This window comes from Myotis nattereri (assembly GCF_964212035.1).
Source record: "Myotis nattereri genome assembly, chromosome: 7".
NCBI classification, from domain to species: Eukaryota; Metazoa; Chordata; class Mammalia; order Chiroptera; family Vespertilionidae; genus Myotis; species Myotis nattereri.
Window position 1 is genome coordinate 42,490,925 of NC_138082.1, and position 24,260 is coordinate 42,515,184.

Here is a 24,260-nt window from a genome sequence, read left to right on the forward strand (position 1 = left end):
CACTGTGCTCACCAACCAGAAGCCGGGCTCGCTGCTCCTTAGCGCTGTCTCAGAGGCAGGAGAGGTTCCTGCCACCACGCCAGCCATGAGCCCAGCTTCTGGCTGAGGGGTGTTCCCACTGTGGGAGCACACTGACCACCAGAGGGCAGCTCCTGCATTGAGCATCTGTCCCCTAGTGGTCAGTTCGCATCATAGCGACCAGTCATTCCCCCGTTCAGTCGATTTGCATATTAGGGTTTTATTCTATAGGACTAGAGGCCTGATGCATGACTTCGTGCACCAGTGGGGTCCCTCGACCTGGCCTGCGGGATTGGGCTGAAACCAGCTCTCTGACATCCCCCAAGGGGTCCCGGGTTGCAAGAGGGCACAGGCCAGGCCGAGTGACCCCACCAGTGCGTGATCGAGCCCAGAGAGGGATGTGGGAGATTGGCCAACCAGGGAGGAATCACGGGAGGGATCCAGGGTGTGTCCAGCCTGTCTGGCTCAGTCCCTATCAGCCAGACCCCAGCAGCAAGCTAACCTACCGGTCAGAGTGTCTGCCCTCTGGTGGTCAGTGCATGCCACAGCAAGTGGTTGAGCAGCCTTAGCATATCATTAGCATATTACGCTTTGATTGGTTGAATGGATGACCAGACAACTGGACACTTAGCATATTAGGCTTGTATTATATAGGATTGTGTTTGATTTAAAGCATTCAATATTAATATTTTGGGGTATGGAATAAAAGCATGATTACGAAAATTATTAATGCTCACACAAATTCAACATGTCCTAACATTTTTTTTTAACACTTCGGTTAAAAAAAACAAATCTTCCTGCAATCTTCCATTCCTCCCGCTGACATTGATTACATGTACTTCTCTCAAGGATCAGTAGTAGTGCATATTTACAATATACCAGATACTTTTTCTAAGTGCTTTATGTATATTAACACATTCACGACTCCCAAGAGAATAGATTCTATATCTCCATCATCTATCATATCTTACAGATGAGGAAACTTGAAACAAAGAATACTGTTTAAGGTATACTGTATTTGGAACAGAGACCAACTGTCCATTTCATTTGTGGAATCTGCTACAAAAAAAAAACACACACACACCAGCATTTGAAGAAACTCAAATAAAATATTTCTCTTTGCAGAAAACTTATAAGTAGAGTTCATATGTGTTTGTTCATACTGTATTTCTAGACGTGTGTAGTCAATACAAGAGTCACCAACTACATGTAGCCTGAAATGTGAGTAGCACAAATTGCAATGTGATGTAAGTATAAAATACACACCAGAGCCTGAATTTAATATAAATGTAAAGCATATCATTAATAAAGTTTGTATTGATTACATGATAAAATGATATCTGGAAACCCTCATTAAATAAAATAAAATATATTATTAAAATTAATTTCATTTGTTTCTTTTTACTCTTTTAATGGGGCTATTGCAAAATTTTATACGTATGTGGCCCACACTATTACATTACACTAGGGGCCCAGTGCACGAATTCGTGCACAGGTGGGGTCCCTCAGAATGGCCTGTGGGGACTGGGCCAAAACCGGCAGTCCAACGCTGCCTGTTGCTCCCCCCCATCCCGGCCCCACTGCACCTGCCATGGGCTCCCACCAGTCAGTCCTGATGGGGAGAGGCTCACACCGCGGTATTGGCACTCGCCAGCCATGAGCCCTGAATCTGGCGCCTGTCCCGAGGGAGGTGGAGGGGGCCGAGACGTGATCAGCCCTCTGGGCGGGCAGTGGGACGCTCTTGCTGGCCCGAGATCCTGCCCACTCACATTCGTGCCAGGTGTCAGGAGCCACTTGGTGGCCGCTTTTATATTGTTTCTTCCTTGCAAATTGTCTAGGGAGGGGAAGCGGCCGCAGTGCCCGAGGCTGACTTCCAGGAGGCCGGTGCAGCACTGTCAGGATCGTGTAGGTGGCGCCGGTCCGTCAGTGCCTGGCCCGTTCTCTGGAGATTAGACCTGCAGGACTACTGAGGAGTGGTGCTGCTGGGATGGGTTGGTCAGCTGAAAGGCACTCCCGCTGTGGGAGCACACTGACCACCAGCGGGCAGCTCTGCGTTGAGCGTCTGCCCCCTGCGTTGAGCGTGATCAGTGTGCATCATAGTGACCAGTCACTCGGGCATTCGGTTGCTTAGGCTTTTATATATACAGAAATCTATTAAATAGTTGGTTTAGGTTTAGGAATATGAGTAGCCACAGAAAATTATTATCGAAGTTCTTTTACCAATCAATACAAGCTTAACTCCTTCAAAGTGGAAGTATTATAAAATGGAAAGTTTCTCTCTCACTGTGTGTGTGTGGTATGTCATATAGATGTATATATACCTACATGTATGTATGTATGTATGTACACATGTATATATCATGAAAAACAGAGGAACACACACTACACTAATACTTAACTACATTCAACACATGAGATTATTTTATGACCAGGCAAACACTTGAGGTAATACCAATACTTTGTGGATGAGGAAAGAAAAACAAATCTAAGAGGAAATAACAGCCATGAGAAAAAATTTTATTTTCTTTTAAACTGAACTCATAAAGGTTCCTTTAATCAAAAATGATCGAACCACTTAGTTTCAGGGGTATAATAAATGCCAACTATATGTGGTAAGCAAAATTTAAATTTCTTGATGGCTTAACTAGCAGACTATTAAAATATCTGATGTATGATATCTGGTATCTTCTAGTAAATATCCAGTTTATGGATACCTGTCACATTGTTTTGATCAATTTCATACATTTAACTGATTCTTCTAAACGGATGCTGGTCCACTATATAGATGAAAATTACTCCATAAAGTTTACATCAGATATCTGGAAAAGTCACATTTATAGTCATGGCTACTATCAGCTGTCAAGCCAAAGAATATTAAAGAAAACCAAGAATTTTTAATATATGCTGGTTAATTTATCATCTAAGTGACATATGTAGTGTAACAAAACAATTGAAAATGGTTAAGCAAAATTCTGCATTTTGAAAGGTTCCTTTTTTTCTGGTTTTATTCTTTATTGCAACTATGATTTGAGAAGCCATGGTGAGAAAGCAAATTAGCAGGAACCATAAAAATAGAGTTGCTAAATAAAGTACACACTAAGATTTTTTTTTCCCTCCCACAGATTATTTAAGACATTCATTTTTTTATCGCTAATATACCAATATTTTAGTTTGCTATGAAAACTAGTTAAAACATCTATCCCAGGGTTTCTCAACATTGACACTACTTATATTTGGGGCTAGATAATCCTTTATTATGGAGAGACTATCCTATGTATTGTAAGATGTTTAAGAGCATCCCTGGCATCTACCTAATAGATGCCAATAGCACTCTCCCACAACAGCTGAGACAACTAAACATGTCCAAACATGGTCAAGTGTCCTCTGTGGGGTTGAAATCTCCCTTAGTTAAGAACCATTGGTGTATTCCTACCCACAATACTTTCCTTGGTGAAAATTACTTCAGTACTTCCTAAACTACTCTTCCTTGGGGATTCCCAGACAGCTTCAGCAGAGAGATCATTAAACTTCCTAAAACCATATGCAGAATACTCTGGGTAGGTTTTTACTTGTGTGCATGCACTGGGATGTGTTTCATCAGATCCTGAAAGAGTTATCCCAAAAATGGCAATTAAAAAAGGGTTAAGCATTAGTGCTTCGACTAAAATATTCACTGTTCCTTGAGCCATCTTTTCAAGGCTATAAAGATTGACAATACTAGTTTATACAAAGCAAATAATTTATTGGTGCTATTAATTATTAGGCAAAATTGCTTTTACCACACGTACAAACCCTTCATTCAACAAATATTTGCTGAGTACATTCTATAGGGTGTCCCAAAATTCACGCAAGAAGTAATTTTGATAGAAAACACAGGTTTATAATTAAAAATTGTAAATTTTGTATTGATTCATAAAGTATACAGTATAGGGTTATGTATGGAATAGCACATCGGGTAAATGGCCTCCACGGCTTTGCTGGCACATACGCAAAGCCATGGTCTTCAATGGTCTTCATCGTCCCTGCTCCTGGGCCATAATTGGTACTTGGTAATGCTTATCAAATTGAAGGGATTGAAATCAAAGGGCAACAGATATTAGAATCTGATTCAATAAACCAAGTAAAATTAGGCTTTTTTTGTTGTTGTTGTTGTTGTTAATGCTCACGCAAAATTCAAATCTTGCGTGAATTTTGGGACACCCTATATATTCTAGACACCATGTTATTAGTATTTAAAAGCTAAACTTAAATTATTTTCCCTTTCCAAAAATAAATAAATAATTTTTAAAAAATTAAATAGCAGTATAAAATCCATATTTATTGCCTATAACCAACTAAAATTTCTGCTTCTCAAAAGTTAACATAAGAAAATGCCCTAGTTATAATGCTAGTGCCTAAAGATAAAGGTAAATAAATAAAATAAACATAATTTATTTTCTAAAAAGATACAAATCTTCAAAAAGAAAGAAACTTAAAGATACTCAGACTTATACAAATAAGTTATTGTTCAATAGATTCCTTTTCATCTCTCCTTTCCCTATCTTAAAAAAAACTCAAATGTACTGAATGATATACTATGTATTAGACATAGTTATTAAGCCCAGAGGATACCAAGTGAATAAAAAAATATAATGAGATAACCAAGTGCCTAACATCATGCCTAGAACACAGCAGAAGTTCACAGTTCCTTTTCTTCCTTTCTGTCCTCAAGATGCTTACAGTCTCATCTCCAATAAATATCACATGTCTTACATTTCTCTTTTAAGTTATCTTTTAGATGCTGGACCAAAAAAAAATTCTCTTTGTAATTCAAATTATGGAAACTAACTGAATAAACAGCAGCTAAGTATGTAAAATGTTTGAATAATTATAATTCTATAACCACATGAACATTTCTTTCTTTTGTTAAAGCAAATAATCCCCAAGAATCCCATTCTTCCTATAGTACAATTTAAAATTTATAGAACCACTAATCTTTTTTGGATTATACAACTGTGATATACAACTTAAAGAGCTATTGCATTCAATAAGTGGTTTGGGGATAAACACTAATGTAATCAATAAGTATATAAAAAATTACTAGAGAAGAATATGTCTGCTTCAAGATTATCAAATGGATTAATGTTAGAATGAGTATAATGAGAAAATGATGCTAACAAATAAGTTAGAAAGTAATCCTGTGTCTGTAAATGAACATATCACCCTCAAAAAATCAACACCATCATCTCTAGCCAAAAGCCAAACTACTAAGAAACAGAAGTAATTTTTTATAAAAAGAACAAATAATGAAAATGTTATGCTTATTTTATATACTGACAATTAACTGAATAATATTATGTAATAAACTTAACCTTCACAGAAGAGATTATATTGATCATTGTAAATCACACAAAAGTTCTAAACAGACGTATCAAATTATCTGGGGGGGGGGGGGGGATTTTCCAACTCAAAATGAAAAAATGTTACATTATTTATATATTTACCTGCACAGCAAGGGAAGCGGCATTGTCAGAAAGCAAAATTTGCTCCCCTGTGGAAATACAATAAAATGTTTGAGTCAAAAGTGATTGCTAACCAAGTCAGATATACTTATATTTTTATTTTTAAAAATTATTCTTATTTTTAAAAAGATATAGCCTTCTAGTAACATAAGTATTAAGTTCTAGATCAATGCTATTTAATTATAATTTTGATTATATTATCATTGTATGCAAACAATTATAAAACAAGACTACTCTAAAACTGATTATCACATTTTTATCAGCAATATATAATTAAAATCGCTCACTTAAAAACAAATTCATTTTTCAAGTTTTCAAGATATTCCTCTTCTTTTCATTAAAATTAAGTATATTTTAAAATTAAGTACTATTTGTATCTACTCAAACCTCTCTAGTTGAAACTATTTGAAATCATATAAAACCAGCTTGCAGTTAATATTGCACAGTGTGTTTAGGTCTGTCACACAAAAGAAAGATGACAAGTTCACTGCAATAAAAATTCCATGCTTAGAAGACTAGGGCTGCTGCCTATTAGTCTTCATTACTTTGCAGTCTTCTGACAACTGTAGCAGGCTGCTGAGCCCCAAATGGGGTCCATAATGTGATCTGATGATATATGAAGAGCTGCTAAAGGGAGCCTGAACATCCTGGCCTATACATTTTAACAGTTCCTTTTTACTGCGAGCCCACTTTACCACAGGACTTCAAAAATCTGCTGTGTCAGCTATTGGTGCAGTAAATCTGCCAACTGCTCCTGCAACCACATCATTTTACACTGCCTACAGCAGCCAATATAATGAGTCAATAATAAACTAAGGACCTTATAGGGCATGAATAGTTGGTTTACACTGGCAGATACAAGTTTAGGCAAAATCTCTTAGACAAATTATACAAGGGAAGCCCTTTTTATGTTTTATGTTCTCCTTGCAGTAAATTATATTATTGAAGGAATTTTTTTAATAGATGTATTTTGATGCAAGGCCATTTTTAATTATGAACAAGTTCCTACCTTTCAGTTGCTGATATAATGTAGCATTTTCAGGCCAAGGTTCTACAGCTGTGGAAACAAGGCAGTGGTAATTAGGCACATAGGGCAAAAACATATAAATAATCCACCAAGTTCAATAAGCACATGCATTGGCCTAGAGCAGCGATTCTCAACCTGTGGGTCGCGACCCCTTTGGGGGTCGAACGACCCTTTCACAGGGGTCACCTAAGACCATCGGAAAACACATATATAATTACATATTGTTTACAGTAGCAAAATTACAGTTACGAAGTAGCAACGAAAATAACTTTTTGGTTGGGGGTCACCACATGAGGAACTGTATTAAAGGATCACAGCAGTAGGAACGTTGAGAACCACTGGTCTAGAGCATTTAAAGTCAATTGCCAAGTTACCTTAACTGTGGCAACTACTCACACTACCTTAGAATCTAACTTAGATTACACAGGTTACACAGGTAACCTGTGTAAGTAGGTTAGATAATGTTTTAAATGCATGTTTGGTTTATTGTTTGGTGGTCATTTGTTTTTTGTTTGTTGGTGTGTTATGGGGAGGAAGTGGAAGATATCTTGCCCAATCGAAAGTAAGAATTGAAAAAACTAACTTAGCCTATATGCTACTATTCCTTTAGCCTCCTTCAAACACAGACATATCCAAAATGTTACTCATATATATATAAAGATACTGAATTCTGATTCACTATAAAAATAGTGAAATAATATTTATATTTCACTGTAAACATTTAACAAAGTAAATTTTCAAACAGACAACAATGCATGAAAGAATCAAATATATCTGTATGATGCTATGCATGTTGCTTTATAAGCTGGTAGTACTTAAACATATAGTGGAATCCTGCTGTATTCTAGAACATTTCATTGCCTTGATCCCACCACCACCACCCCACAAAATCGAAGGAGAGTAGCATGACGAAGCAGTAAGTACCTACAATGTCAAAGCTGATAAAGTTAATTTTAGACCTAAAGTTAGGTTTGACCATGACTCTTAACCATTCATCTACAGAAGACTAGTTAGCTACAAAAATATTAGTAACTTATCAGTGCTTGGAAAAAGCACTAGATTTAAATTCTATCTAATCAATTGCACTTAAGAAGCAACGTCTCCACTTATAGAATATATAGGATATGATTTGTTGAATTGTCCTTTGTAAAAGCCATAAAACATCAGAATCACCAGTTCTGGCATAGTAACTACATTTGCTCTCAGGAGAAAAGTAAATTAAATACATGAAATTTGATAATAATTGGTATTTTCTTATTCTGTTTATAATACAGTTTCTGTGATATAGCCATAAGTTATCATTTAATATATAACTCTAGCTGACTTTTTTAAAGAAATGTATGTATGTGAAGTATTTTTTTTCTTATGAATGATCATTTAAGATGCACTAAAACAGTCCCAGGGATAAGGTGACTCCTTAACTTGCTTTTATTTACACTTTAGAATTAAAAGGAAAACGTAATAGTAGTATTATAAATTATAAATGCTAGCTTTGCTTTGGTTTAGTTTGGGCTACACAAAATTAAGCTCATACTTAAGGTTAATACCATGAAATCGCCAAGCAAATAATGAACATACATAGTTTTATATGCTATTACCCACCACATTATACATACACGTAAAGGCTACTGAGTTTCAACTCACACACCAAAAAGCAGTGAAACTAAATATTTATTATGTTATTGTAAACTTTTTAACAAAGTAAAATTGCAGCAAGAAACCCAATTAACCTGTGTAACACAGTTTTATAAAAAGTCAGGGAAACAAAAACAAGCTGACATCAGCAAATTACTCAAAAATAACCTTTTAGGATAAATTGTATGGTCAGCACACCTACACTGTTTACATCTATATGAGAAACAATACAATGAGGTTCATTCATTATAAGATCCAATTGAATCATCAAAGATTCAATTGTATGTACTATATTAATATTATTAAAGCAATAAAGCATAGAAATTAAATTTACAAAAATTTCAAAGATCTTGAAACTAAGTTCCTTGAGGACATAGATGTGTTATATACAGTATATCTTCTGTATCATGTTGTGCGTATAGTTGGTGTTCATTAATTGTGTGTTGAAAAAAAGAAAAGGGATATTTTGGTTAATCCTACTACTCTATTCCCTAAATATTTTGGCTAATCAAAATTTTATCTGAACTGCCCTGGCTGGTGTTGCTAAATGGTTAGAGCATCAACCTGCACATGGAAAGGTCCTGGGTTAGATTCCCAGTCAAGGGCACATACCTGGGTTGCAGGTTCAATCCCTGGCCAGGATCAGGGAGCATGTGGGAGGCAACCAAATGGTATGACTCTCACATCAATGTCTCTCTCTCTCTCTCTCCCTCTCTCTCTCTCTTCTCACCCTCCCTTCCACTCTCTCTAAAAAAATCAGTGGAAAAAATGTCCTTGGTACTGAACTTAATATTATCAACTATGTTAAAGCAATGGATGTTCTAATTAAATATTACAGTAATTTTAACTGCTGGTTAGCTGTTTTATACACACGAGACATAGATTTAAATTTTTAAAAACAATGGAATAGCATTCCCTTAGCATTAAATACATGCTGAATATAATTTAAGTGTTCTCTGATAAATCAGAAACTATTTCACTATTCTGCAGTATCAAGTTCTCATATAAACAGTAATTTATGTTGAGTTAATTTATCATCACCCCCATAGATTCTTCAGATATATTACAACAGACATATGTGAAAGTAAAAGAAATCTTGCAACATACTGCCTAACTGCAAATAAGAACAAAGGAGTTGCCTACAAATACTAAAAGCTCTGCTATTAAGAACCTAAAGCTGAAAATGGGGGTGAAAGTGCTATGCTTTTCTTGGTCCAAGATGCAAACTATGTTCCAACTCAGAAATTATTATTGAAAAGAAATTCTTGGAAAGTAACTGCCAAAACGTCTAATACTATCTTTACAGCTAGAACCTACCATTTAAAAAGAGAAGGCAAGACGGCTGACAGAAACCTATTTAATCATGTTATTTTAACAGCCTGGAATTCCAGTGCATCCATAGACCAGGTGGCAAGAAATGCTAGATGAGGCAGGGAATGATTAGCTACCTATCTCACCCATGAGCAGTTGAGAGTATACGAATATCACTGATTTAAATGTGTCACCTATCTAAAGCAGCTCAAATAATTACATTTTAAGCATGACATGGAACAAGAAATGGCTAGCTTGTTATTCGATAGAGTGTCCAAAGTGAAAATCCTAAGTTGTGTAGATCTACAAATCAACCATACAGATTTTTATCTAGAAAATGAGCTCTATAACTGCCTTTATAAGTAATGAATCACGAATCTTATTACCCACACATAGCAAAGTACAAAGCCTATTTCTTGGTTTGGGTAATATTAATTAAAGCCTTTTTATTGAGACTATTATGTGAAAGACAAAGTCCAAAAATACAACTTCTTCCCCACTCCTCTTCCCAAGGTTAGGCAAGTCAATACCCACCCCTTGTTTCTGACCCTACGTAACGGAGAGATTACGAACTTAAAATTATAATGATGACAACAGACCTTAAAAATCTGTAGTATTTAAAAAGAAAAATCTTTTTAAAACAATAATAAAACATTTTCATCTCATACAAGTTTTACTTCAGTCAACCTAAAATGTTTCAGACCACAGACTAAGTCTTTTTATTTTATTTTATTTGTATTAAATTTATTGGGGTGGCATTGGTTAATATTATCTGTCCACCATTATGTGCCCACCACCCAAATCCAAATCATCTTCTGTCATCATATATCTGCCCCTTTACCCTTTACTGTCCCCTACCCCCTTCCCTCTGGAAACCACCATAGTGTTGTCTAATTCAAGAGTGAATAAAATTTCAAAATTCATCCATCATATTTTCAATTTATACCAACAAAAGTATACACTGATATGAAATGTCTTTTTAAACCTGCCTTAGAGAAGGGCCAAACTTAGAATAAATATAGAAGGTGTAGCTAAAAGTTTCTGAATAGAAGGCTAGTAGGAAATGGGGATTGAGAGAGAATGCTGTCAAATGCTATCAAGGTGCAAGTTATTGGTATTATTAGACAAAAAGTAAACTTTATGCTTAACATACATCAATAGTTTGTGTGGCTCTTGAAATAAACATCAGAATCATCAGTTTGGCCTTACACATAATTCTCTCTACTCTCTGGCCTCAGCATAACTCCACTCCACCCACTCTGTATGTACTCCAGCTACATTGGCCTTCATCCTGTTCCGGAATGAGCCCCATTCCTTCCTGCCCTAGAGATTCATTTGGGCTGTCTGTCTCCTCTGCCCTGGAGCAATCTTCCCATCCTTCTGTGTCCTCACATCTCTGCTCAAACATCACTTCCTGGGGTTGGGCCAATTTCATGGACATGCAACCTGAGCAGATGCACAGGCCTACACTTAGAAAGGCTCCAACCTTGGTTTAATGTTGTGCTATCTCAATCCTGGAATACTTTTGAACAAGGGGCCTCTCGTTTTCATTTTGCACTGGACCTACAGCCAGTCCTGTCTTCAGGGAAGCCTTTGACCTCCCTGAATAGTTCAAACACTCTTTGCAAGCTTGAAGAGCATGCACACTCCGTTGTACCAGTTAACACAGTCAACATTTTGACATAGAAGTCAGGACTATTTGATTGCTTATCTCTCCCAAGAACATAAAAACACCATAAGTCCCCATGTCCAGTTTTTGTTACCACTTCATCCCTAGAACCTAGCACCTTGTAGGCAATCAGTAGATTTTGGCTGAATGAATGTTTTCTATTCCCTATGATTATTATTATCAATCTGTTACCATTTAGGCTAAGAATGCAGCAGAGAAGATTAGGAAACTACACAACATGCCCTAAAAAAGGAAACTTTACCCAAAAACTTTAATACCACAACCAGCAACACAACTGTAAAAATATTAAACAGCTGCCTGAAATAGTTGGCAGAATTTAATTCTATAAACTTAACTATGCAATGACCCTTAACACTGGAAATCTGTTTATTTTATATCAAATATGTAGTTTTCATGAGATATTACTGTTATAACCCTCCTAAAACTAATATAAGGCCCTCAACCATTGATAAGTAATCTCACTAATCCCCTTTCCACATTCTAAAACCAACTCAGGGATCACCAGCTTTAAATCTCATGTCCCCATCAATAAAATATATGCGCATGCAGGCCCAAATAGATTTAGAAATCATACGGTTGATATTCCTGAGCTAATAAATCACATCCATTATAAAACATACACTAAAAATGAAAGTAGAGTTTTTAAAAATTGAAATCCAAGTTTCAATAGTTTAGTCCTGTAATTTAAAGGATTGCTTTGCACAATACAGGGTGTTTTTACCACACCCAACTTTGGATAACACTGTTCTAGTTAAATAACTATCTCTTAGAAATTTTAGAAGAGAACCCAGCCATTCATGACCCTTGAACAAAGAAGTATCCTCCTCTATTTTAGTAAAATCCTTTACTGACCATAGAAAAAGCTTGGAAAGAACACACACAAATTAATGGGAAGAAGGGATATCTGCCTACCTTATCTACCTAGCAACAGAACCCTTTTTGGGGCAAGTGTGAGAGCACTTAAAATTTCCCCATACATTTCATAGTTTCTCACATTCGTGACTTGGCTCAAATTATTCCCTTCTGTCCAGAGTACTCCTTCAGCAGCACAAACTTAAATCCTATACCTTTCTCAAGACCAAGTTAAAATGCTACCTCCATCTAGAAGGCTTCTGTTAACTTATCAAATCTAATTTCTCTTTTATCTATACTGTCCATAGCAGTTTGTACTTGTCTTAGATCATATATTACTTTCTACTCTATTCTATTATTGTGTCAATATCTTATCTCCCTTTCAAGACAGTAAGTTCCTAGAATGTGAAAAATTCCTATGGTCCTGAGATTATTTATTAAAGCCTTGGATTTCTCAATTGCTCCAAACTGAATATGGCATTTATAATAATGCATGCTAAAATATGAAATTCAAATTAAGCAAGATTTAAATGTTTTGATCTAAGTATCATTTAAAGCTAATATCTTTATTATAAGAGTTCCAAAGTAAAACTACCCACCTTTCAGAAATTTATTGTTTCACAATAAGAAACTACTATATCATTTTCATACCAAAACAACAATTTAAGGTACTCTTAATGACTGCATAACAAGCTTTCTCTCCAATTAACATTATTAAAAGTCTTTTATCCACCTAGTCCTTTACTTATTTTCCAATTTTGCCCAAGCAAAATGATTACATTTAGTATCTCTTTTACCAGGAGCAAAGGAGATGCCTCTTATGATTTCAATCTTCAGTGGAATAGAGAGGGTTTTTTTAATTCAAATGAGTATTTTTAAATTTTTCAAAGAAACTTCCTCTATGCCTAAGAGTATTTATGTTGGAGAACAAAGTTTAAAAAACAAGAGAGAGAGGGGATCTATATGCTTGGATTTTTGAAAGTCATAAGATAAACTTAATAATGCATAAATGAATTAGTGTTAAAAATGCATACATTGTAAAGAAATACCCATAGCCCCCCAAAAATATATATATGCTTCTCTTTTAATTATCTTTAAGGTACCTAATATTTTTAAGTTTTATCAACCAATACAATAGAACCAAAAAATCAATATTCTTCAGTACTAATCCATTATAATTATTTTTTATTTTTTTTTATTCTTTATTAGTTAAGGTATTACAAATGTGTCCTTATCCCCCTCCCCCCCCATTAACCTGCATCCTCCCCCGCCCCCCCCCACTCATGCTCTCATCCCCCTGTTGTCCATGTCCATTGGTTTGGCTTATATGCATGCATACAAGTCCTCTGGTTGATCTCTTCCCCGTACCCCCTCCCTCCCCTACTTTCCCTCTGGGGATTGATAGTCTGATCACTGTTTCTCTGTCTTTGGATCTGTCCCTGTTCATCAGTCTATGTTGTTCTCTATAATCCACAAATGACATTATAATTTTTAGAGAAATGACTACTGGCCAATAAATTTTAGGGATATATATATATATATCCCTAGATCTCTTAAAGGCTCTACCTTTTACCTGAGGTATTCTTTCAAGTATCAGGTTGGGTGACAAGTCATTGTGGTAGTAGATGATCTCTCTAGTCCATTCAATTCAGGGTACATCAGTATGAAAGTGCTATGACCTAATAAACAAATCTAATTCCCAAATCCATCTCTTGATGATCTAACCTAAGAGGACAAGAGAAAGGCCATGAAAAGCAGTGCCCTATATTGTTGTTGGTTTTTTAATTCTGCATTCTTAATGTACAACATGACTCCTCTGGCATATGAATGTAGGTAAAGACATAATTTGTAGAATAATAAGCACTAATATTACATGCTGCTTCAGTGCTGTCATATTTCTAATCCATCAAATTGATTAATGTTATAATAACTCTACACAAACCTATCATTTGTGCACTAATGAAGTAAACTACAGTTTATCCTTAGGCAACTGGATCCCAAAAGCTCATAGATGTCATCTCTTCAGCTTCCAAAGACGATGTAGACAGTGCTACACAAAAGGAGTAAGAAACATGTATAGCCTACCTCCAAATTTGAATGGCTTTCTGCCAAAGGTGTAAATACAAATACTACTAATATAACAAAATGCTCAAAGAGCATTTGACAGCTCTTAAACATGGACAAGTTAACGGCAACACACAAAGAGAAAAGAAGAAAATAAATTTACTAATTTGACATAAATACTATTCTGATGATCTCAGTGATACCAACAGACATTAATTTCAAAACCTAACAAGTTTTAAACGGTTATGAAATGAAGGCCTTATTTAAAGTAGATTTTAAAAATGTTTAGATTTAAAATATGATAACATGTGACTTTATTAAAACTAGATTTTTAAGAGCTACGTATTAAATTCAAAAACAATTCAAACTGCAAACTATAGTACAATTCAAAGATAACACTATATCTCAGATATCACTGATAATGAAATGATTAAATAGTGATGCCCTGAGCTACTGTTTCATAGGGGATGTTTAATGATATTACACACGATATGCTAGGAGGAAGTGACTCTTCCCACAAAAAAAGTTTAAAACCCATCTCCCATCACCTCAATAGCCAGAGAGCAATGTTTACGTCAGAAAGTGGCTCATGTGAAAAAATGGAGAAGTGCAGTGTAAAATGTCATTTCCATAAACCTAAAAAAACTGGCAGGTAGCATTTTGTATTATTAGCTGTAAGTCTACTATCTTAGTCCATTTGGGCTGCTTATAAACCAAAGAAATATCTCTCTCACAGTTCTGGAGGCTGGAAGTCCAAGAACAGCATGGTCAGGTTCTGGTGAAGGTCCTCTTCCAGGTCATTCACTACTGACTTCTTGCTATGTCCTCACATGGCAGCAGGGCAAGGGAGCTCTCTGGGGCCTCTTTTATAAGGGCACTAATCCCAATCATAAGGACTCTGTCTTCATGACCTAATAAACTCCCAATGGCCCCACCTTCTAATATCATTACCTTGGGGAAAAAGATTTCATACATAAATTTGGGAGAAACACAAAAATTTAGATCATAGCAGTTACTTAAAGAATATATTGGAAATAAGTGCAGATACAATGATTACAGACTATGTTAGATTGAAATAAGGGCCCTGAAGCCAATGGCAAATACAACTTATCCCATAAATCCCTCATCAATATCCTCAACCATCCATTCATTTGTAACGTGATAAACAAAAAATTAAAATGATCCAAAGTGAGGACACATGAATGAATAATAAAGAATTCTATATTATTAATATAGAATTAAGGCAAATGGATTCTAATACCCTGCCATTCATGAAGCAGAAAATAGAAAGCAAAACAGATTGAAAATTCAGGAAAACTAGTAGAGGGCAGAATTTCTTCCCCACAACCCAACGTTAGAGCCCAAATGAAACAAGAGAATAATGAGAATCTATCTTCTACTCGTCAAACACTACCCAGACTTCTACCTAGGCAGATGATGATGTTGATGATGATGATGATGATGGTGACAGCAGTTAAAATTTTCTAAGACTCATAAAGCTTATATCCAGAATATACAAAGAACTTTTATAGCTCAACTAGAGGCCCGGTGCATGAAATTCGTGCGGGGAGGGGGAGTGGGGGGTGTCCCTCAGCCCAGACTGCACCCTCTCCAATCTGGGACCCTTCGAGGGATGTCCAACTGGCCCACCGGGATTAGGCCTAAACCAGCAGTCAGACATCCCTCTCACAATCCAGGACTGCTGGCTCCCAATCGTTCACTGGCCTGCCTGATTGCCCCTAACCACTTCTGCCTGCCAGCCTGATCACCCCCTAACCACTCCCCTGCCAGTCTGATCGATGTCTAACTGCTCCCCTGCCGGCCTGATTGCCCCTAACTGCCCTCCCCTGCCAGCCTGATTGCCCCAACTGCCCGCCCTGCTGGCCATCTTGTGTCCACATGGGGGCGGTCATCTTGTGCGTTGGAGTGATAGTCAATTTGCATATTACCTCTTTATTATATAGGATAATAAAAAAGGCAAATAACCCCCCAAAATTTTATGGGCATAGGATCTAAATAGACATTTAAGCAGATAATAGCCAACAAGCATATGAAAAGATACTCAGTATCATTAGTCATTAGGGAAATACAAATCAAAATCACAACATACCATTTCATAACCACTTGAATGGCTATTATCAATAAGACAGACAACAAATATTTATAGGATGTGGAAAATTTGGAACTCTCATACATTGTTGATGGAAATATAAAAAGGTTGGTAATTTCTCAAAATGTTAAATACAAAATTACCATATGACCCAGCAATTCTACTCCTAGGTATTCACTCAGGAGAAATGAAAAAACATATATCCACACAAAGACCTGTACGTGAATGAGCACAACAGCATTATTCACAATAGTAAAAAACTAGAAACAAATGACCATCAATTGGTGAATGGATAAACCAAATGTGGTATATTCATACAATACTATTTGGCAAGAAAATGGAACCAAGTATTAATATATGCTACAAAAGGGATGAGCTTCAAAAGCATTGTGCCCAGTGAAAAAAGCCAGACACTAAAGAAAATACACTGTATGATTCCATTTATATAAAACTAGAGGCCCGGTGCACAAAATTCGTGCACTGGGTGGGGGGGTGGGGGTTTGTCCTTCAGCCCAGCCTGCACCCTCTCCAATCTGGGACCCCTCGGGGGATGTCGGACATCGGACATCCCTCTCACAATCCAGGACTGCTGGCTCCCAACTGCTCGCCTGCCTGCCTGCCTGATTGCCCCTAACCACTTCTGCCTGCCTACCAGCCTGATCACCCCCTAACCGCTCCCCTGCCAGCCTGATTGACGTCTAACTGCTCCTCTGCCAGCCTGATTGCCCCCCCCCCCACCCTCCCTCCGCCAAATGTTGAATCATCTCTGCCTTTGGTTCTTTCCAGCTGAGAATTCAGACATTGTGAGGTAGACACAAGCCATCCCTCCTGTGGCCTATCTGAATTACTGGCACACAGGATCCATGAAGGTAATAAAATAGATGTATAGTAGCCATAATTTGTGGTCTGGTTTATACACTACAACAAAAACTGAACAGTTATCTACATCATTAAAGGCCTGTGGTCATGACACCATTATGGCATCACGACCACATCTGGTCACCAGGAGGTGCATGGAGCACCTCTCGCAGGCCGGGACTCATGGCTCACAGGGCGAGGCGGGGCTGGCGTGGTGGAGGTGGGGCCCACGGCTCACGTGGTGGAGGCGGGGCCTGCAGCTCGTGCAGGGTGGGTCTGGGGTCTGCTGGCACAGCAGGTCTGGGTCTCATGTGATTTCGCACGCTGGACCTCTAATATTTTAATAATTACTATTAGTCACAGATTTAGCATGAAAGACAAAATTAAATGCTTATTCATATGAAGCTTCAGAATTCCCTCTGTTCATCTAAATTAGTTATCAAACTGATTCCTGATCTTGTTACTTTCATAAACTCCACTATGCTGCTTCAGGCACCAATCCTGACATTTCCATCTACCTACCAATCAGTTCTATTTTATTAACCCATTACTTTGAAACTTTACCTTTCTGAAATTTCCCTCTCCAACTTCCTTACCACATAACAACTCCCTGGCTCCTAGTCCCCAGAATTTGGAATCCAGTGGCCACAATGGCTTACCACAATCATAAACTCTGGTCTGATGGCAGTTGCTACATTATGCAGGAAATTAGAAAAAAAGAGAACCCAAGAGAAAAATGACTTAATTATACTAGCTAAACTCAAATCTTACCCTAATCTTTTAATAAAATATTAGTAAAGTCATTTACCTATGAAACAAAGATAATACAAAATAGTAAATAATAAATATCCTATCTAATAAAAGAGAAACATGGTAATTAACGTACAACCGCTACCCTTCCCATTGGCTAATCAGGGCAATATGCAAATTAACTGCCAGCCAAGATGGCGGCCAGCAGCCAGGCAGCTTAAACTGAACATGAGGCTTGCTTGCTTCAGTGACGGAGGACTCCAACGTTCCCCGCCTGCCTTGCCGGCCTCTGAGCCTGCAGTTTGAAACATTGTAACAAATATAGAAACTAAACAAAACCCCAGAAACCTGCTTTCAGAGCTGGAGTTATACATTGTTTGGATTATAGAACCGAAACAAACCAGATACCTGCTTTCAGGAGCGGAGGCCTAAGAGCTAGAGCCTCAGAGCTAAAGCTGGCCCAGAATAAAAAAGAAAAAAAGAAAAAAAGGAGCGGTTGGGAGCTTCCGTCACCCACCAGCCTGAAAACAGCCCTCAGCCCCTCACCCAGACTGGCCAGGCACCCCAGTGGGGACCCCCACCCTGAAGGGTGTGTGACCAGCTGCAAACAGCCATCATCCCCTCACCCAGGCTGGCCAGGCACCCCAGTGGGGACCCCCACCCTGATCCAGGACACCCTTCAGGGCAAACCAGTCAGCCCCCACCCATGCACCAGGCCTCTATTCTATATAGTAAAAGGGTAATATGCCTCCCAGCACCGGGATCAGCGGAGCCGCGAGGTCTCCCGGCACCGGGATCAGCGTGACACGGGGCAGCGCCCAAACCCCCTGATCGCCCTGCGGCTCTGTGTGTGACAGGGGGCAGGGCCACAACCTCCCTATCCACCCTGCTCTGTTGCTGACAGGGGAAGGCGCCCAACCCCCTGATCGGCCCTGCTCTGTGCCTGATAGAGGGGAACTCCCCAACCCCCTGATCACCCTGTGGCTGTGTGTGTGACAGGGTGCGGCGCCCCAACCCCCCCACCCCACGGGCCCTGCTCTGTGTGTGACGGGGTAGAGCCATAACCTCCCCATCGGCCCTGCCCTGAGTGTGACAGTGGCGGTGCCCCAATCCCCTGATCGGCCCTGCTCTGTGAGTGATAGAGGGCGGTGCCCCAACCCCCTGATCCGCCCTGCTCTGTGTGTGACAGGGGGCGGTGCCCCAACTCCCTTATCGGCCCTACTCTGTGAGTGATGGGGGGAGCTCCTCAACCCCCTGATGGGCCCTGCTCTGTGTGTGACAGGGGGTACCTCCCCAACCCCCTGATGGGCCCTGCTCTGTGCGTGACAGGGGGGAGCTCCCCAACCCCCTGATTGACCCTGCTCTGTGCGTGACAGGGTACGGAGCCCCAACCCCCCTGATGGGCCCTGTTCTGTGCGTGACAGGGGGGAGCTCCCCAACCCCCTGATGGGTCCTGCTCTGTGCGTGACAGGAGGGAGCTCCCCAACCCCCTGATCGGCCCTGCTCTGTGCGTGACAGGGTACGGAGCCCCAACCCCCCTGATGGGCCCTGCTCTGTGTGTGACAGGGGGCAGCGCCCCAACCCCCTGATTGGCCCTGCTCTGTGCGTGACAGGGGGTGGCACCGCAACCTCTCCATTGACCCTGCCTTGAGTGTGACAGGGGGCGGTGCCCCAACCCCCCAATCAGCCCTACCCTGAGCGTGACTGAGGGTGGCATCACAACCTCCCAATACGCCCTGCTCTGTGCATGACAGGGGGCGGCGCCCCAACTCCCCAATCGGCTCTGCTCTGAGCCCGACCAGGGGCTGCACCTAGGGATTAGGCCTGCTGTCTGCCACCCAGGAGCAGGCCTAAGCCAGCAGGTTGTTATCTCCCAACGGGTCCCAGACTGCGAGAGGGCACAGGCCGGGCTGAGGGACCCCCCGTCCCCCCCGAGTGCACAAATTTTTGTGCACTGGGCCTCTAGTATTTTATATATAAACTACATTCCATGATTTCTAAAATATATCTCCCTTTCTAAATATTTATTTTAACATTAATATTCAAATTATTTTATCTTCGCCAAACCACCACCAAATGTTATACTACGAGAAAATTGGTACAAGTATACAGCAAGAAGGAGAAGTCTGTTTTAGGAAAAAATACATCAAGAACAATTCACAATCTCAACTAAAGAACAAATATCAATTACCATGCAGATAACTTTAAATAACTAGTTCTCATCCACTAACCTAACCAGAATGCTAAATTGATGAATAGTAAAAATAACAATGCCAATGTCTAATGAAAAAAATATAGTAACTTTTATTTTTATATTATTTCTCATGATGTATCTTTTAATATATAAGAAAATTAGGAGCACTGCTTATAATTCATGATGCCAAAATATTTTCCTACAACATAAAGATTAATTTGAGTTATTGTTAGGTCAAGCCTTCCATATTTGAGTGAAAATTGAAAGAAAACATCATCAAACTTCTTAACATTTTTCAAAAGAAAAGGAGGTGGATAAAAGGCCAGATCATTAACGTATCATCTGTCAATATTATCTTACAGAAATAAATGCTGGAGTAATGATGGCCTCTTCATGGCTAACAAATGATACAATTTTTTTGTATGAAGTTCTAGTCAGTGCTCTAGTTTGACCAAGTAATGAAATATGACCTGAAGGGAAAAATATCTAAGGATACTGTATTCACTGATATATACAACTATATACAAGTCTTTTTTTTTTTTTTCACCCAAAGGCAGGTTAAGTCATAAAGAAGCTTCTATGACATAAGAATTCTTAGAGATAAAAATATATAATCAGCACAAAAACATAGCTAAGTGTATAAGCACAATGAAATGCTTTTTATGGTTTCTATTTTGCTAACACAAGTTACAGTTAATGGGAATCGTCACGGGAAAATGATTGTTTTTATGAAATGAACCTTCTTTATTACTAACCAATCAAATTTAATTTTTATTACTGATGTAGAAAAGTCCAAAACCATGATTCATTTATAGAGAGTACAAAAATAAGAAAAGTGTTCAAGAATAGAGGATCATTTACAAAGCAATAAAAAATTAAAACATGCATTTCTCTTACTGGCAAGGCAAATACTTCTACACAAATGTCTGTAGATGGATTTGCTGAATATTGTAACATTTCTGAACAAAAAATGAGAAGCCTGAAATTAATATCTCATCCTCCATTTGGTATTTCAGTCCATCTGATAACTGCTTATCAAGAAATTTTTAAAATGTTTGAAAAATGTTAAGAAGTTTGATGATGTTTTCTTTCAATTTTCACTCAAATATGGAAGGTTTGACCTAACAATAACTCAAATGTCTTCATAGAAATAAGAGTGACTAATTTTATGGGGCACCCATCACCAAAACCTTTAAGTTAAAAACAAAAAGTCATTTAATTTCAGAGTATAAAATGTTAATAAAGCACACAAGAAAATTAAAACTCGCATTATGTTTAACTACAGACTATTTCAAGATCAAAATAAGCCTTTCAAGTGATCTTAACACATTGAAGTTTTCCAAAAGGCAACAAAACACTTCCTCTAAGAATTTGGCTTCCAACCTATTCATGAATACAAGTATGATAAACTAAAATAGCCACACTGCTGTCAATAAATTGTACTTTGCCTCTAAGCCTCTAATCTGAAGTATAACCATTTTTGTCTTGGTTTTGCTTCTCCATCTGCCCCTTCTATATCTACTTCACATGTGCCAAAGTGCTAACACTATAATATGAGACTATTCATATAGCTAATATGAATCAAAGATTCTCTGAAATGTAACAGCCAGTTCAATAACTTCTCAATAATTCCTCAGTGCCTTCCTCCATACTGGAGGATCCTCCAAATATTGGTTATAACTAACTAACTAACTAACTATCTTTATTTTCAAGAACAAAAGAATTAAAGGCATGTGTTTGGGGTTGTTTTTGTTTTTTTCAATTATCTGTTGCAATTATCAGCCTCAGATATTTGGACATGCAGATTTAAAAGCCTTGATTATCATTTTCTTCATTTTCAATAAACCTTCTGAACAATAGCATCACTTCTATTTTAAAAAGGACTTTTAAGCTATGTTTTCCATTTCCAGGGCACCTCTGGAACCCTTCTGAATGCTTTTCAAGTCCAGATTTCCCAGTACTCATGTGGAAATGGGATGGAATAGAAGCACTTTATTACTGATATAAAAACAACATTTTTTTAACATGCCTGTTTTGATTATACTTACTTTTAATATTTTTACATGTGGATTCCATGGAACCTGTAAAACTACTTTCCCAGATCATACCATAAACTAATCCCACTGCTAAAATGAAGTTATTAATACATTTAAATAATTAAGTACCCACATGCCCACAACGAGATAAATGAAATATTCCAAGTCTTCTTTTCTCATTCTTTATATAGTTTTGAGCTTCTAAATAAAGAACAGACAGATATTGTCGTGATTTCAAAAGATGAATAATTACAGTATGACAAAATTAACCAATATGCTTAAAATACAGCAAGACATTGGGAAGTAATAAGATCATTCAGAAAAGATGGTATATGAGTTAATAAAAATAAAGGCACTTTGGACATTTTCTGCTGTCTAAAATGGTTACGGGATAACATCCTCAAAGGCTCTTACGTAATAAAAGTAATAACAGAAGCTACCATGTATTGAACATTCATCATGTACCATCATATACCAGGTGTTTAATATATATTATAAAATACATTATCGCCCTTTTAAAATAAGGAAACTTGCCGAAACCGGTTTGGCTCAGTGGATAGAGCGTCGGCCTGCGGACTGAAGGGTCCCGGGTTCGATTCCGGTCAAGGGCATGTACCTGGGTTGCGGGCACATCCCCGGTAGGAGATGTGCAGGAGGCAGCTGATCGATGTGTCTCTCTCATCGATGTTTCTAACTCTCTATCCCTCTCCCTTCCTCTCTGTAAAAAATCAATAAAATATATTTAAAAAATAAAATAAAATAAAATAAAATAAAATAAAATAAGGAAACTGTAGCAAAGAAGGGTCTGCCCAAGATCATTAAAGAAGAGGCAGAGATGAACTTAGAACTCAGTTCTAACAATAAAGATTTAATTAAAAAAAAAAAAAAAGAACTCAGTTCTTCTGTCTTCCTTCAATGGCCTGTTCCTAACCTTAATGCTTCCTTACCTAAGAGAGCTTCAATTTCTTCATCTATAAAATAACAACACCTATCTAACGGGATCAAATTACTAACATTAGCAATTATGTATATAAGTCATCTAGCACAGTGGCTCAAAAAGGGATGCTTACTTTTCATATAGTAATCAGATAATTATCAGCTAAGTTTTTAAAGCTAAAACTTTTGGGCACTAATAAATCTGCCTGTACTGAAAAAGACTAAGGATATATGTATATCTATGACCTATACCAAAAATTCTATTTTATAGTAAAGACTAGAGGCCCGATGCACAAAATTCGTGCAAGAGTAGGCCTTCCTTCCCCCGGCTGCCGGCACCGGCTTCCCTCTGGCACCCATGACACAGGCTTCCCTCGCAGTCCTGGCTTCATCCGGTCTAATTAGCATATTATGCTTTTATTATTATAGATAAACTAGAGGCCCAGTGCACAAAAATTTGTGCACTTAGAAGGGGGGTCTCTCAGCCCCACCTGTGCCCTCTCACAGTTTGGGACCCCTCAGGGGATGACCACCTGCTGGTTTAGGCCCGCTCCCCGGGGGATTGGGCCTAAGATGGCAATCAGACATCCCTCTGGCAGCCCGACAGCCCTCAGGGGATGTCCACTTGCCAGCGGGGAGCAGGCCTAAACTGCAGTCGGACATCTTAGCACTGCTGAGGAGGCAGGAGAGGGTCCCACCACCACCAATGTACTGGCAGCCATCAGCCTGACTTGTGGCTGAGCAGAGCTCCTCCCATGTGAGAGCGCCCTGACTACCAGAGGGCAGCTCCTGCATTGAGCGTCTGCCCCTTGGTGGACAGTGTGTGTCATAGTGACCAGTCATTCCCAGTCCTTCTGCTGTTAGGGTCAGTTTGTATATTACCCTTTTACTATATAGGATAGAGGCCTGGTGCATGGGTGGGGGCCAGCTGGTTTTCCCTGAAGGGTGACCCGGATCAGGGTGGGGGTCCCACTTGGGTGCCTGGCCAGCCTGGATGAGGGGATGATGGCTGTTTGCAGCTGGTCACACACCCTTCAGGGTGGAGGTCCCCACTGGGGTGCCTGGCCAGTCTGGGTGAGGGGCTGAGGGCCGTTTTCAGGCTGGCGGGCAACTGAAGCTCCCAGCCTCTCCTTTTTTTCTGTTTTGTTTTTCTTTTGTTGTTGTTTTTTTTATTCTGGGATTTATTTACCTTCTATAGCTGTCACGGAGCTAAGAGCTGGCTCCAGCTCTGAGGCCCAGCTCCAGCTCTGAGGCTGCGGCTGGCTGAAAGCAGGTATC

General features: G+C 38.8%; 1 protein-coding gene across 1 annotated transcript in view; it reads right to left on the minus strand.

Moving 5' to 3' along the window:
- The window catches only part of MTX2 (metaxin 2), a 66,284-nt gene that overhangs the window by 35,309 nt on the left and 6,715 nt on the right, over positions 1–24,260 (minus strand). The window contains exons 2-3 of the mRNA XM_081095621.1: positions 6,529–6,576; positions 5,502–5,548 (exon numbers count right to left, since the gene is read on the minus strand). Of these exons, the coding sequence (XP_080951747.1) occupies positions 5,502–5,548; positions 6,529–6,576 (95 nt within the window). The remainder of the gene's footprint in view (positions 1–5,501; positions 5,549–6,528; positions 6,577–24,260) is intronic.